This window comes from Elgaria multicarinata, chromosome 1 (assembly GCF_023053635.1).
Source record: "Elgaria multicarinata webbii isolate HBS135686 ecotype San Diego chromosome 1, rElgMul1.1.pri, whole genome shotgun sequence".
NCBI classification, from domain to species: domain Eukaryota; kingdom Metazoa; phylum Chordata; class Lepidosauria; order Squamata; family Anguidae; genus Elgaria; species Elgaria multicarinata.
The window spans coordinates 90,918,285-90,933,919 of NC_086171.1; the positions used below are offsets into that span (position 1 = coordinate 90,918,285).

A 15,635-nucleotide genomic window follows, 5' to 3' on the forward strand; every position below is an offset into this window, starting at 1 on the left:
TGGAAAGCCAGTGTGGTGTAGTGCTTAAGAGTGCTGGGGGGATCTGTGCTCATGTCCTCACGCAGGCCATGAAGCTCACTGGGTGACTTTGGACCAGTCACTGACTCTCAGCCTATCTTATCTTACAGGGGTGTGGTGAGGATAAAAGGAAGAGGAGGAGGATCATGTACCCTGCCATGGGCTCCTTGGAGGAAAATGCAATAAATAAATAAATTGAGCATCAAACTGCAGCTGATGAAACTCTTGGGGTACTGATGGGGAGAATCTAAAAGGTTCTCATAAGGGAGAATGAAGTGAAACTTTCTGGAGGCCTCTGTTCATAAGGTCGAAGCAGGGACAAAAGCTCATCTTAGCATAACACAAAGAAATTTGTTTTGTCCTTTTCCTTCCTTATCTTTACTGGATAATTCAAAATTGCATCAGGATTCCATTTCTATTTTTAAAAAGAGTTTATGGCTTAGGATTTGCTTCAGATATACAACAGTATAGTTGTAGATCTTTCATTATTTTTCCTCCCACAAAAACAACAACCGCTCATTTAACTCTACAATGCTTTCATATAAGTGATGTCACTGCTTAAAACAAACAACAAACAAACTAAAATGAATATTTACTGGTATCATCTTGCAGGAAAGAATTCCCACTTGACAGTGGTGAAGAAATAACCCCAAGAGGTGGTTCTTCTGCCATTACTGGAACTTCTATGTAAGGAGAAGTAACATTTCTGGAATCATAAAATGGGGAAGATGGATTCCACTATTCCCATTTTAATATATTATAATGTATTAATTGTGAAGGTGCCTAAAATAAACTAGCACCTTCCTTGAATGTATTTGCTTTGCCACAGCCATATTTATGTTTTGGTAAGAGACAATTAAAAATAAAATGGGAGAACTTCCCCCCCCCAAAAAAAATACCTGTGCAGCAAGCCTTCGCATAGCCTCTTCCTGGCGTCTGCGCATTTCTGGGGTTCCAGGGCAGCTCCCACTGGTGATGGAGGAGTGAGCAGAAGGTTGTTGAGTGAGGGGAAGCTCTCGGTTGGCATCAACATCTGCAATGCAGAAAATGGGGATGGGCAGGGGGGCGGGATAAGCCATTATTCCATCCCTTCCAAAGTGCTCCAATAAATCCTCTAGGCTGGCTTTCAGTAAACAGGAATGTTTACAGAGGATTTTATTCTTGACAGAATGCAATCAGGGTTTTTCTGGTGTAAATCTGGTGTGTCTGTGGTTAAATTCAATCCCGGGGATGGGGGATACGCCCTAACCTGTTCTCAATCTCACTGTGTATACATTATCATAATTATGAACTTAGCACAAGGAACTGTACTTGTGAAATGTGAAAGAGGGTGTGGTCCATTACTCTGTTTCCCTATCCCCAGTCCTGTTCCAGAGACTCCTACAGATTATATAGCATCCTACTATCACACAACACCTGTAAATAGTTTTCTTTTTAATCGTAGGCCTAGATCTGAGAGAATGAGAAGCAAGTAAATCATATCCATGCATCACAAAGGATAGCCCAATTTCCCTTACATTAGCCAATAGGTGTAAACATGAAGTCTCAGAAAATAAGACTCAAATACAGGAATAGCGAAAGATGAACATTAAGCAATCCAAATCAAAATGGCACCATATGAAACTAGGACTGCTTACAATGTAGGCACAGCTACAATGCCCCCTGCCCACAAGTATTTCTTCATTTGAATGTTTATGTCACCCTGAAGGCTGGAAATGCATAAATACTACAAAACCCATCCATAATTCTGTAGATTAAAGCAACCCAAACTGACCTATTCCCCTGCCCACTGAAAATATCTTTCCAGAAGATCCTTCAGCTTGACCTCTGTCAGATTTCCAGAGGGAGAACTCTATAATTGTGAGCCAGCCACTAAGGCCATGGCTAGATGAAGGGGTTGTATGGCGACAATTTTGCGATTTTATGATTGCGAGATGGTCACCCTCATCTACACACGGCGCGCAACATTGCGGCCACCATTTTTCATTTATTTTTCTTAAAAGAACGGGAGTGCACGAGCACTCCACCAAAATCCTAAGTGTTTTTTTAAAAAACAAAAACAAAAAAACACACCTCCCGCTCCCCCCCCTCGATGGGCACGGAGCTCCTGAGGAGCCAGGACCACCCACGATATCCGGCCACATGTTCTGCGGTCTCAGGATCATCCCGAGACAGAGGGAAAAAGGGCCTGCCAATATCCCGGGGCAAGGGAGGGATCACCCCTCCCTGCTCCCAGGATGCCCTGTGCGTCATGCGGATGCACAGGGATGATCCCAGGCCGATCCCCGTGATATCGGCTGGTCTAGCTATGCCCTAAGAATTCTTTCACCTGTCCTCACTAAACAGACTTGGCACTAAAGTGTTTCAGTTAAATGGGTGTTTTTCACACAAAAGTACATAATCATAAGTAGCCTGCTGCCAACATTCTTATTTCAGCTACAGTTCCAATAAAAGGGAAAAGGAAGAGACTCCTTATTCACTGGAGGGAAAGATATACCTTTGAAGCTCCTGCAATTTGAAGCTCATATAATACAGGATTGGAAAATGAATAGTCTACAATCCTTACCAAGGAACACTCATACGTTCAACGTGCAAAGAACTGTCCCAACCTGCCTGTATAAGGGAGAGAGGAGCAAATCCTTCTCAGATAACAACTTGGAACAAGTTGGCATCACAGGTCCACCATGCTTCATCATTGCTGGCTTTTAAGAAGGTCTTGAAAACTTATTTTACCTTGGCCTTATCTTAATATGATTGCTATTGTTGATGCTATTGCTGTTGTTGTTGCTGGTTTATTGTTGGCTTTTATGGTTGTTTTCATTGCTATTTTATTACATTTATGTTTTCATTGCTTTTAATATTTTAATGTTTTAATGTATTTTATTGTTCTAAGCTGCCTTGGCAGGGCTGCTGCCCTGAAAGGCAGATAGGAAAGGAGGAGGAGGAGGAGGAGAAACCTATACAAGCACATAACACACTAGTACAGTTCTCCACTTACGTTTTGGGGAGGCATGGGGACTGTCCGAGGCAATCTGCCTCATGCGTGTGCCATGACAGCTCAGCGCTACCAGTCTGGATATGATTGCTGTCTTTCCAAAGCCAATATTTCCAACTATCACCACACCTCTGTTCACGCTGGCATCAGCACTCTGCAATTGCACATCAATCTCCTGAAACACCCAGTCCCGGCCCACAAATACAGATTCTGTGGTGATGCTGGGCACTTCAAAAAGCAATGGTTTCAGGGAGATATCGGGAGGTCTGTAAGGTGCAAAACGTACTGCGGAGGAATAAAGAATATACAATTCAGCAATTCCTTAATCAGTTATGGTTAGGAAAGCACAAAGCATCATCTTCCAGTCCTGGACAATAGTGTGCCTTTGTCTAACATAGATGTCATTGGCTACCATAGTGCTGCTCTATTCAGATGTAGAGAACTCAGAAAGTGAAAAAAGGGGCTAAAAACAATGTTTTGAAAGGAGAGTGATTTTGTGGTCTCTAAACGTACGTAACCTGTCTTCTCTATTCAATAGTGGTGGACTGTCCAATGGGGGTGACACAGATATTTTGGATTCTATTTTGTACTTTTTCCATACATTGGCTGGGCATTCTGGTCTGATTGACTTCCAATAAATGAATGGTTTGAGCTGCTTCTTTGGATCCTGACTGCCAACAAGGCCTTGTTCAGCTCCAGCAAGCACACTTTTGAGCCTATTCAATCTGTATTAGTAATCTACCACATGTTCTTCTTAATAAACCTTCAGTATATTTTATTTATTTATTTATTTATTACATTTATATACCACCCCATAGCTGAGTCTCTCTGGGTGGTTCACAAAGATTAAAACAGTGAACATTAAAAACAAATATTCAAAATTTAAAACCATAAAAAGCATAAAACCAGACAATATCCATTTCAAACAACTATTCTGGGGTCAGTGAGGTGGAGGGAGATAAAGAATATCCCTCCTGCCTCTAGCCCTAAAGAGTCAACAGTAAGAAAAGCCTTTTAGGGGATTCTTTTCTAGATCAAGATGCAGGTTACAGAGTGGCATTGTTCATAATGCAAACACATTCTATTTGATTAAACAGCAATCAGGAATCTTTACCTTGATCTTGGAAAAAGTCTCTGTGCCTCCATATAATCTATCAGTGAAAATTATGTATATCCAAGTATTCATCTCTGCACATCCAAAGAGGGAGCACTCCTTATGCTTTTCATTAATTAAAAGGAATGTTGATGCAATCATGCACACAACTGCTATTGCTGTTTTTAGAAGTAATCAGTGGCCTGGTTTGCATAATGATTCTGGGAAAACTGGCTCAACATTTGTGAACAGCAGTGTTCGTAAAGAAATGCTCAAGATTCACACATATGGGCTCCGCACCTGTGTGGAGCCTTGATTTAAGAACATTCTATAAATGAGGAAGATTTTTGGTGGGAACCCCTTCCCCTCCATTCCAGTGCAAATATCCGTAACCATTGCCGCCTGTTCCCTCAGTTCTCTGAGGCCGCCGTAGCAGCCTTGGAATGGAAGAAGAAAAAGAATTCGGAGGGAGGGTTGTGTGAATGCACAGATGACCACTCGAAGAACGTCAATTACAGGTAAGCAACCTGTCCTTCATGGTCTCTGTGCATCACACATATGGGCGAATAGCAAACTGACTTACCAGAAGGTGGGTCAGTGTCATATCATAAAATTGATGACAGGACCAATCATCCAAAGGCATAGTCAGTCCATGTCCAAACATCCAATCTATAATGCCTGACAAACATTGCAACTTTACAAAGATCGGGTAGCTGTACTCCTATTTCGAATGCGACCAACGTTGCCATTCCTTGGGTTGAATGTGCAGAGACTGCCTGTAAGTTGCATATTCATAAGGGCATATGCCAGCTTAATTATCCGTACAATCCATCTCTCAAAACATTGAGAGGAGACAGGGTGCCCTTTCTTGTCTCCACTGTAACATATGAAAAGCCATGGAGATTTTCAAAATGATTCTGTAAGTGCCTAATAAAAGGCTAGTGCCCTGCAGACTAAGGTTTGCAGGGTTGTCTCTAGGGGCGACGATGGAGTCAGAGAAAATGTAGGTAGGACTATCTCTTGGTTTAGGTGAAATGAAGAAACTACTCTGGGTAAAAATGAAACATTAGGTCTTAGAACCACCTTCTCCTTATGGAATATTATGTGTGGAGGAACTATCCTCAAAATGCAAAGTTCACTCCATCTGTGAGCAGACATAATTGCTACCAAGAAAACCACTTTCCAGGAGAGAAGGTGGAGGTCCACAGTAGCCAGTGGTTCAAATGTTGTCATTGTCAATGCTTTAAGAACAACGGATAGACTTCAACTAGGAACATACCAGAAGGGTTAGATTCTTAACTCCATGTGACAAAGGATGAGAGAAAATAGATGAGAGGAAATAGAGAAGCCCTGAAATGGTGCATGTTTGTCAGAAATTGCTGCCAGGTAAACTTTTACTGAAGATAACTTTAAATTTCTATCCAGTAAAGAACTTAGAAACGTAAACATTAAGGCTAAAGTACAAGAGGAAGGATTATCCACTTCCTTCTCTACAAATTCTGTGAAAGCTGCCCACTTACAAGCATAAGATCGCTACTTTGTTGCCTCTAAACAGCTGTTACTTGGGAAGTAAATCCTGTGGTTGCATTCGAGGTCAAAGCCTCCATGCTGCCAGTCGAGCTTGTGACGATCCGGATGTCAGATTAGACCCCGATCCTGGTACAGGTGATTCAGTTGGGTTGTCACACAAATGAACTGTCCTTGTGCCCTGCAAAGTAACAGGGCAAACTAAGCCTGTTTCAGCCACTATAGTGTTATGAGGATACAGTTTGTGACCTCTGCTATAATCTTCACTAACATTCGAGACAAGAGAGGGAGTGGTGGGAAGATGTAAAAATACAGTCCCATTCCAGGATGAAGGCAACCCACTGCCCCATGGAGTTCTTGCCTCTGCCTGCCCTGCTGCAGAGATAACTTTTCCCAATTCAGGTAGAGACTGAGTTGTTGAAGTAGCTGAATTTTTACATCTCACTGAAGAGCTGTTTGAGAAGGACTCATGAGGAGCCGGTCATCTAGATATGGAAATACCTGGATGCCTTTTTTCCTGAGTTTGGCACACTCTACCGCTATGCATTTTGCAAACACTTTTGGGGCTGTAGGAAATCCAAATGGGAGAACTCAAAACTGGAAAATGACTGGAACTATAGCACATCTCAGGTATTATTGTTGGTAAGTTTCTTCTTTGGCCAAGTGAAAATAGGCATCTTTCAGAACTATGGATGTGAACCAGTCTCTTCATTGAAACAATGGCAGAATCTCTGAGTGTTGTCATGTGAAACATCTGTAGTGTAGGTCCAGAATAGGGCAAAGCCTTCTGTCCTTCTTTCGCACCATAAAATATTGGGTATAGAAGCCCCCTTGGTGTAGATGTACTGGAACAGAGAAATTGCTCCTTCTAGAAGGAGAGAACTCACCTCTTCCACCACCACTTCCAAGGGGGAAGTAGTTCGGATGCCAACAAAAGGAGGGAGAGCGTAGAACTCTATTTTGTAACCTCTTTGAATTATGGAAAGTACCCAATTGTCTGTTGTTATGGATTTTGATACTGGTAGGAATGGTGTTAAATGGGATTTGAAGACTGGTTGTGGGATGGCTCACAGTAGAATCATGAAGTCAAAGACAACGTTTGTCTGAATTGCCTCTTCAAGTTCGGTGGAAACTGCTGTCGACTTGCACATTCCACGGGTTGCCTCGCCTGATAGTATGGCTGATGAAGCCATCTGCAATAGTGAAAATGCGGAATCTGTTGTTGTTGCTGCTGACCCATTCCCACCTTCCTGCCTGTTGTTCTCACTTTCTGAACCAATTCCATTACTTCATTGGTACCAGTGTTGAATATACCTTCCCCATCAAAGGGTAGGCCTTCTATCCTTGATCACAACTCCTGAGAAAGTCCTTCTGATCTCACCCATGTGTGCCTTTGAAGAGCTATTGCCCCACCATTGCTTTGGCATCACAATTCACTTGTTGGCACAAGAGTTTCATGGCTTCAGTCTGAAAGAGTCTGGCTAGTTCTCTACAATCATCTGGGAGATAATCACAAAGTGATCCTATTTTCTCCCAGAGGAAGAGTTGATACCTTGCCATGGCTGCCTGTTAATTCGCAGCTTTAGGCCCAAAGCCATGGAAGAATAAATTCTGTGACCTAACATGTCCAGTCACTCTCCCTCTTTATCTACTAGAGATGAATGTATCCTCTGAAATCAACCCTGGGATGATTCGACAACCACTGAATTGGGATTAGGATGTGAAAACAGGAACTTGACATCCTTTTCTTGTATTCTGTACATATTTTCCAATCTTTTCAAAGTGGGCTGCATCAAAGAGGGTGACTTCCATGATGTACAATTTGCAGTAGTGTAGGTAAAAAGAGAATAACAACTGGTGCTGCTGGTTCTGCACAGACTACATCAAAAACAAGGTCTTGGACTTTTTGAGCAGGCTGTTGGGTTTCAACCTGGACTAATAGTCAAGTCAATGCTGATCCTAATCCACACCATGGTTGATTATTATCATGTCATGTGGGGAGTACCCCTAGATAAACAACTATCAAATTGGTTATTACCCCACCAGTGACTATCAAGTTGTCTGAACACAGCCTTTGAGCCTCTGCCTATCAGTCCCCTGATCTTGGCACATGCTCTGAATCACTGCCAGACCTACTTCCTCCAGACTCTGCTGTGAGCTTTTCCCTGACAAGACTAGATGATACTACTACTGCAGAGGGTTAGGCCTGTGAATAGCAATTCTGCTTGGCACAGCACTAACGCTGGGTGAAAACACTTCCAGCTGCTTCTTTCTGACTTCCGCTGCTCCCCCAGAGGGTTAGGGTTTGCTGAACAGCTGACTGGGCAGGCAACCCCCAACCTGAACAGTACAGTGGGCAAGGGAGGGTTTATTCCCACACTATCTAAGACAGTTCTCTTATTCTTTTCCTGTTGAAAGTAGCTAGGTGGGAGGAAATTCTGGTTGTGCTTTTATCCTAGTTGTGCTTTTATATTGTATTTTATATTATGTTTTTATACAGTTTGTATGGTTTTATTTTTTGTGAAACACCCAGAGAGCGTCAGCTATTGGGTGGTATAAAATGCAATTAAAAAAATAGGCCTCACTAGGAGGAAGTGAGTAAAGAAATATTGTCTTCGTTCTCTTGCTTTTGTCATTGTCACAATTTTTAACTGTTTCTAAGGGAAGCCATTATATTCACAAATCCCATCCAACTACCAGGTTGAGAGGATCATTCTCTCTCTCTTTCAGGGGTTTTTTTTGGACAAAATAATATTTTTCTGCCTACCTAGGGAGAATCTCTCATAAACACATAAGTCCCTACTCTTATCTGTATGTGGCTCTGTTTCACTGTCCAACTGTTGGTGAGTGGCCATTAAGTTTGATATTAGAGGTAATTATTTCTGCCTAGATTTAAATCATACTACATTAAAAGTGCTCATTATGTATGTTTTGAACAGCTGTGGTAGACTACTGCAGCAAAATTCAAAAACATGTTCTAGTTCAGATAAGGCTAGATTCCTTCCCAATTTGCGAATCCCTTGTAAATATTCGTTAGGCGTCTGTGATAAAAAGGTTGCTACTACCTAATCTTTAATTTTCATATTCACAGAACCATTTTTTAAAAAACAAAATCTTACAGAGACTGTGTTTTGTTTTGAAGACTTTAGAGCAATGACAAGACATTGGTGAAGACCCTAGCATGTATCACAGATGCATCATCCTTACCTCTTAGGTCCTGTTGTGTACGAGCACCACCCATGCTCTGGCGAGGCATCCGGAGAGATGTGCGTAGGGGAGCATGTCGCTGCTCATCTAAATAAGCTAGATCTTCTAAGTGGGCTGAACTAGTGGCTGTCAGTAGGGGGAAAAAAGCTTGATCAGACACAATCTTACTACATTCTAGTAAATATACACATATAACACTCATTAATTAAGCTATTCCATATTTACTGTGCATTACCTTTATTTTGAAGTCATCTACAATTACACAACTTGGGCATCTGCAGGCAACCCAGGAGGTTGTGTGTCCTTTACAGGCTTGCCTTATTTTATTGATTTAAAACACTAATATCCTGTCTTTAAGGAGCAAGATCTTGAAGGCAATTTAGATGGTTACTTGATATGGTCCCCTGTGTAGCAGGTATTTTCAAACCAAATACAGCAGATCTCTGTGTGGAAGCCAGCTATTGGTATGTGTTTGTAATACCACAGGGGTGCTCAACTTGTGATTCTCCAGGTACTGTTGGACACCAGCTCCCATCTTTTTAAAAGTAAAAGTCATGTTGGAATCCTGTGCACGCTTATTGAGAAATACGATTTTCTGAACATACCTATTCATTTGTATATATCTACTTGTTGGTGTTTTGTCTTTTAGTTTGTGCTTTTGCGTTTTTTCAGAGCACTGTAGTCATAGATCTCATTTTTAAGAATGAGGAAAATTCAGTGATAAAAAATCCCTGCCAATTTAAGACTGAAGTTAATGTGATCTCATGTTGGATCAAGCTCCACAAAGCAAGGAAACTGGAAGCTAAAGCCAACGTCTTAACAGACATGCTCCATGATCAGTAATGTAATTGTGCAATGTCACAAATTGTGCTTGTTCACAAGCATGAAATAAGTATGGGTCAACTCACAGGAGGATTCCTCTGCAATACAGTAAGGCTCATATGCTTCATAAGGCAATACACGAGAACATGGGGCATCTTTGCTGGTCCCAAGCACTCCACCTCCCTATCTGGATTTGGGCCTGAAAGATTCAGGAAAAGCATGGGTGCATGGAAAGTAGGTTATAAGCAAGTACAAGTTGTGGTATTATCTAAGAGAGAAACCCAATAGGATTGACACTAAATAGATAGAAGGCTCTGATGCCAAAGCCTCTATCTACTCCAAGCTCTGCCTGGAAGGACAGGATGACCAACAAAGGGTTTTTAGCCTTCCATTCCTGAAATGTATTTTGATCTAGACAGGCTCAGAGGCCTGTCTAGTTCTCCTACTTTCCTGGGGGCATGGACACAAATGCTGAGGCTTGCAGATCCAGTGGATCCATGTTCTTGCCTCTCCACCTGCTGGCATGTTCCCTTTCCCTGCCCTCTTCCCAGGTCACAAGAGTTGCCATGAAGCTTTCCACAGTGGATGGGGCCAGGGAGATCTGAGCAGGGATTCTCTCAGAGGTTGTAGCTCTGTCTACAGGTTGAGGGGAAGACTCCATCCTATTCTATGGCTCCTTAAATGCTATCTGGGAGTCATAGATTTCCTTTCTAAGTTATACATATTATTGCTGTCTTTAGATAAACAAGTTTCAAATCCAATTGGGAAAAATGGTTAGAACACCCAATTGCAGATCAAGTATTTCTTTAAATTACAAATAATAATAATAATAACAAAATAAATAAAGGACTTTCTTCACGTTGCATCAATAAGAGAGTTATTATAAAAACATGTGTCAAGTACTACTTGACTCTCTATAGGTTGAGTAGACTTTATGTTGATACTAATGATGTCTTCTGGAAATACGGATCTCAGAAAGCATATTTTGTGGAGGTGCGGAGAGACTGCAAACTTTTAGTATGATGTATGTAATACAATTTCACTGATGGTATATGAGATTATACCCTTAGATCCATTGATAATCCTGTTAGGTTAATTAGAGCAATTTGCTTCAGATCAAAGAAAGTTAATTTGGGACCTATTACCCACTGGAAGAATTTTCATAGATCAAATGTGGAAAAGTATGTCCATTTATAGAATGGTTAATTAAAGACTTGAAAATTGCAGAATTGATAAAATTAATAGAGTTTGTAAGACTGAGGGACTTCAAACAAACAAGAAAATTAAAAAAAACTAATATTAGTTGGTCTCCTTTCATTTCTTTTAGAAAATTAAGGCACAAATTTGATATTCATAAGTACATGAGTTTTTCCTCCAAGTAAATATTATAATATTTTTAAATTATATGTATAATGATGTATTTAATTTTAAACATTTATAATGTATGTGTTGTTTATATGTTGTTAAAATTATTTCTTGTTGGTTGTATACACTTTAGTCTATACTATGTTTAGTACTATTTAGATGTATTATGTGCAATTCATATAAATAATAAACCATTAAAAAAGGAAAAAATATTCATGCTCTTAACATGAATATGTTTGACCTGATTATTTGAAGATCTATAGTCTATGTAGCTAAATAACGGATAACGCTTCTTTAAATCAATTTGGTTAACCTCTAAGTTAAAAATGGGAGAATTTTTAGAAAATGGGAACTTTTTTCCTTGGGATTTGTTTATTAGAACTTGAAACCTTATGATGAGGATCTTCTCAATTTATTAATTGTCCATATCCGAGTTTGTTGTGGCAAACATTTCACACCATGAACACTTCCAATAGGTTATGAAATACATGATATCAGCTATTGATAGGTGTATGCAAGTCCTGACAAGTCATGCTTTTCAGCCCTGCTAACTAGGTGGAGTCAGCTACATGTAAGGTTACAGTTTGTGGTGCACGGAGACTAGACATCAAAATCGTTCCTCACCCATAAAGCACAGCCTTGGGCAAGTCACCATCTTTCCACCTAGTTCACTTCTTAGTGCTGTTGTAAAGATTAAATAAGATAGTGGTATACTGTAACTACCCTGAGCTCTTATCATGGATGAAAGGGTTACTAAGCAAACAACACTGTTTAATTTACCTATTGTAAATATTCTCTTAGCTCAAACTGAGGAATACTGAACAACTCCATTCACTAAGAATGAAAAATAAAGTCCCCGAGAAATATTTGAAGAACAGTTCTTCTACCCAGATTTTCCTTTTCACTGAGCCAAAAGAACAGAACTACAAGAGCAACATTAAAATTGCATGGAACATAAAAGCATGCACACAGGGATATTCTATCTATAGTTTTAAACAGAGATCAGCTAAGGACAACCTATATGTACATCTGCTTCTGTTCTAAGCCAGCCTTCATCAACTAGTGCCCCCCACTCCCAGGTGACTTGGACTACAGTCCCATCAGACCCAGTCAGAATAGTCTTGCCAGATGGGGATGATGGGGATGATGGGACATCTGGAGGGCATCAGGTGGGGGAAGGCTGTTCTAAGCTATCAGGCCTATTCAGACAACACACTAAGCCATAGGCCGCTAACCCTTTTGCAGCAAATAGTTAGTGAGCATGTTTAAACCATGAAATAATAATAATAATAATAATAATAATAATAATAATAATAATAATAATAATAATAATAATAATAATATACCCGCCTCTCCCTTTGGATCAAGGCGGGGAACAACATTAGAACAGGAATCAATACATCTTAAAAATTCTTGATTTTACATTGATCTGGATAGGCCTGCCGGAAAAGGCTAGTCTTTAAAGCTGCCTTAAAATCACATAAAGAGTTAATTTTATGAATCTCCTCCGGCAGGCCATTCCACAATCTGGGGGCGACAGAAGAAAAGGTCCTCTGGGAAACTGATGTCAGCCTAGTTTTAGCTGACTGAAGTAAGTTCACCCCAGAGGACCTGAGTGTGCAGGGTGGACTGTATGGGAGAAGGCGATCCCGCAGGTAACCTGGACCCAAACCATTTAGGGCTTTAAAGGTAATGACCAACACTTTGTACTTTGCCCAAAAACTAATTGGCAGCCAGTGGAGTGATTTTAATGTTGGGGTAATATGCTCACCCCTAGATGTACTGGTGACCAACCTGGCTGCCATATTTTGAACCAGTTGAAGTTTCCGAACTAGGTACAATGGTAGCCCTATGTAGAGCGCATTGCAGAATTCAAGCCTTGAGGTTACCAGCGTGTGCACTACTGTCTTTAGGTCTTCTGACTCTAAGAAGGGGTGCAGCTGGCGTATCAGCCGAAGCTGATAGTAGGCACTCCAGGCTGTCGCATCTATCTGGGCTGTCATTTGGAGCGACGGATCCAGGAGCACCCCCAAACTGCGAACACAGTCTTTCAGGGGGAGTGTAGCCCCATCCAGAACCGGTTGACACACCTCCAAACCTAGGTCAGAGCCCTTGACAGCAAGCACCTCTGTTTTGTCTGGATTCAGCTTCAATTTGTTTTTCCTCATCCAGCCCATTACCGCCTCCAAGCAGTCATTCAGAGGAGACACGCTATCCTTAGCTGATGCTGTTATTGAAGGCATAGAGAAATGCTAAACCCCAATGTTTAGCTCAAAATGCTTAACCACTGTGGCTTAGCATGTCATCTGAACAGAGTCACTAAATGTCCACATGAAGTCCCTACTCCAAACTGATGCATAACACATTTACCCTCACACTGAATCTCCATCTGCACATTTTAGTTTAATTTAACTCAGACTTGCCAGAATGAAAATATCAATCTAAGTATGATGCACAACTGCACTAAAGCAAAATGTGTCATTTACTTTGCCTAGTTACTGTAAAAGATTGTGAATAGTTCCAATGTAGGTAAATTTTGATGAGATGCTGCTTAAAAGGGAGAAGAGGGGAATATCTAGAGAATTTGGCCAAAGGAGAAGAAATTACACTTTTGTCCTAAAGGAGATCACATGTCAAAGGCTTCTGCAGAGCTTCTATAGACCTAATTTTATTTGGGACAATCAGGATGATTTATTTATAGAAAACTATAAATATGCACAGTGCTTTACTGAATACAAAGGGAAGTAAACAGTGAAAGAATATGTAGACTTCCATCACACCAAAGATTGAGTGCACTTTTGCCATGCCTGGTGTGTGGATTTGCAGCACGGTACTCACATGACGCCATGCCTATCCTGATGACACCACACCTCTTCCCCAGGCTTTAACATCTTTTTCTAGAATGCCTAAAGTCTGGATTATTTTCCCTCAGTGTGTTTTCCTTTGCTGGGGGCGTGTGCTGTGACAGGAGCCTTGCTTTTGGCCTGAATGGATTGCATCAGGTCCTGGCAGGGAAAAGCAATCTCTCCCAGCAATCTCTCCAAGCCTCAACAGAAAACCCAAACCTTGCATCCCAGGCTTGAAAGCGTTTTTTAAAATCGTAAAATGCCCAAAGCTCTGCCGAGACAGGATTGTTCTCCCTCGATGCCCCCAAAGAGCCGGACTAAGGGTTGTTCCATTTTTGCTGGACAAATCTGTCTTGTTAAGGGGGGGGGGGAGGAGCAACCAATGAACAGGAGGGAGAAAGAGAAGGGGCGGGGTGGAGTGGAAGAGCAAACAAGCGAAAGAGCATCGATAAAAAACACGGAGCCAAAGCAGGGGGGGAAATTACATGTGATGGAGCCTGCAGTCTTTAAATTACACATAGGCTTAGTTCCAGTAGCGCACAAGAACTAGGAAGTTGTGCAAAAGGCTTCATGGAAAAGGTGGCTTTTGAAGAGGTATTTGAAAGAAGGAAGATGCCCTGGGAGGCAGTTTCAAGCATAAGGAGTAGCAAGGGAGAAAGGGTGGGGACAACTGATGGAGATCTTGGAATAACTGAAGATGGCACAGCTGGAGGAGCAAAGGTTATCATGATGATCATGATTCGGATGCCCATGATGGCCTATCATCAGGAATATTTTAATGCAAGTCCAAAATGAAAACTACTACCCAATCACTACCTGACAGTTCAACAACTCTCTAAGACAAGAATGAATATTTAAAATCTGAGATCCTTACATGAAAATACTTGTTCTAGAATGTTCCCATACAATTTACAGTTATAGACTAGTTTAGTTCTGCCAAATATCATTATTTTAGTCATCAAAATTAATAGAAAGCTGTTAATTCTGAAACTATTGGCTAAACTGTCTCAATAATCTACATAATCCTACCTGAGCATACGAAATAAGAATAGCATCATACACTTAAACAGGATTGAGATCTTATTAAGCCTAAGAAATAGCAACCAAGAACCACATCATTTAGAAATAAATTGAAAAGGAGCCAATAAACACCCGCCTTACACCTTTGTAACTGGTAAAATGTTAGATAATTGTCCTTCACGCCTTACTCTAATTCTTAGAGATGTCTCAAAGTACAGTCTCATGATACAGTTTAATAGCTGTGGATCAACACACAAGGGCTTGTAATGTTTTCCACAAATGATGCGGGAGGATAGAATCAAAAGTGGCTTTTAATTCAAAAAAAGACAAAAAGATCTGTTTGTTAAATTCAGCCAAATATTTATTAATAATATGCTTCAGTAGGAAACAGGTAGTCAGGAGTTCACTGTCCTGCATGGAACCCAGTCCGTTCTGGAGCGAGTAAGGCCTTCTCCTCCACCCATGCCTGTAACGTCTCCAAGAGATGCCTGGCATAGATTTTCCTGTTACTATGAAGGATTCCTCCACAGAGTGGCTCATCGGTGACACTATCAGCAATTGAGCTTTTACTCTAAATAAATTCTAGAGTAAGTTTCACATAACAAGGTTTATCTATTTATCTATTATTACATTTATATCCCGCCTTTTCCCCCTCCAATGAACCCAAGGCGGCGTACATCCTCCTCCTCCTCCTCTCCATTTTATCCTCACAACAACCCTGTGAGGTAGGTTGGGCTGAGAG

General features: G+C 41.0%; 1 protein-coding gene across 5 annotated transcripts in view; it reads right to left on the bottom strand.

Annotated features, from left to right (window-relative positions):
• Positions 1 to 15,635, bottom strand: part of TANC2 (tetratricopeptide repeat, ankyrin repeat and coiled-coil containing 2) — a 301,255-nt gene that overhangs the window by 63,123 nt on the left and 222,497 nt on the right. For all 5 annotated transcript variants that reach the window (XM_063132053.1, XM_063132078.1, XM_063132070.1 and 2 more), the window contains 3 exons: positions 8,841 to 8,966; positions 3,017 to 3,298; positions 918 to 1,051 (listed from right to left, as the gene is read on the bottom strand). In XM_063132053.1, coding sequence (XP_062988123.1) covers positions 918 to 1,051; positions 3,017 to 3,298; positions 8,841 to 8,966 — 542 coding nt within the window. The remainder of the gene's footprint in view (positions 1 to 917; positions 1,052 to 3,016; positions 3,299 to 8,840; positions 8,967 to 15,635) is intronic.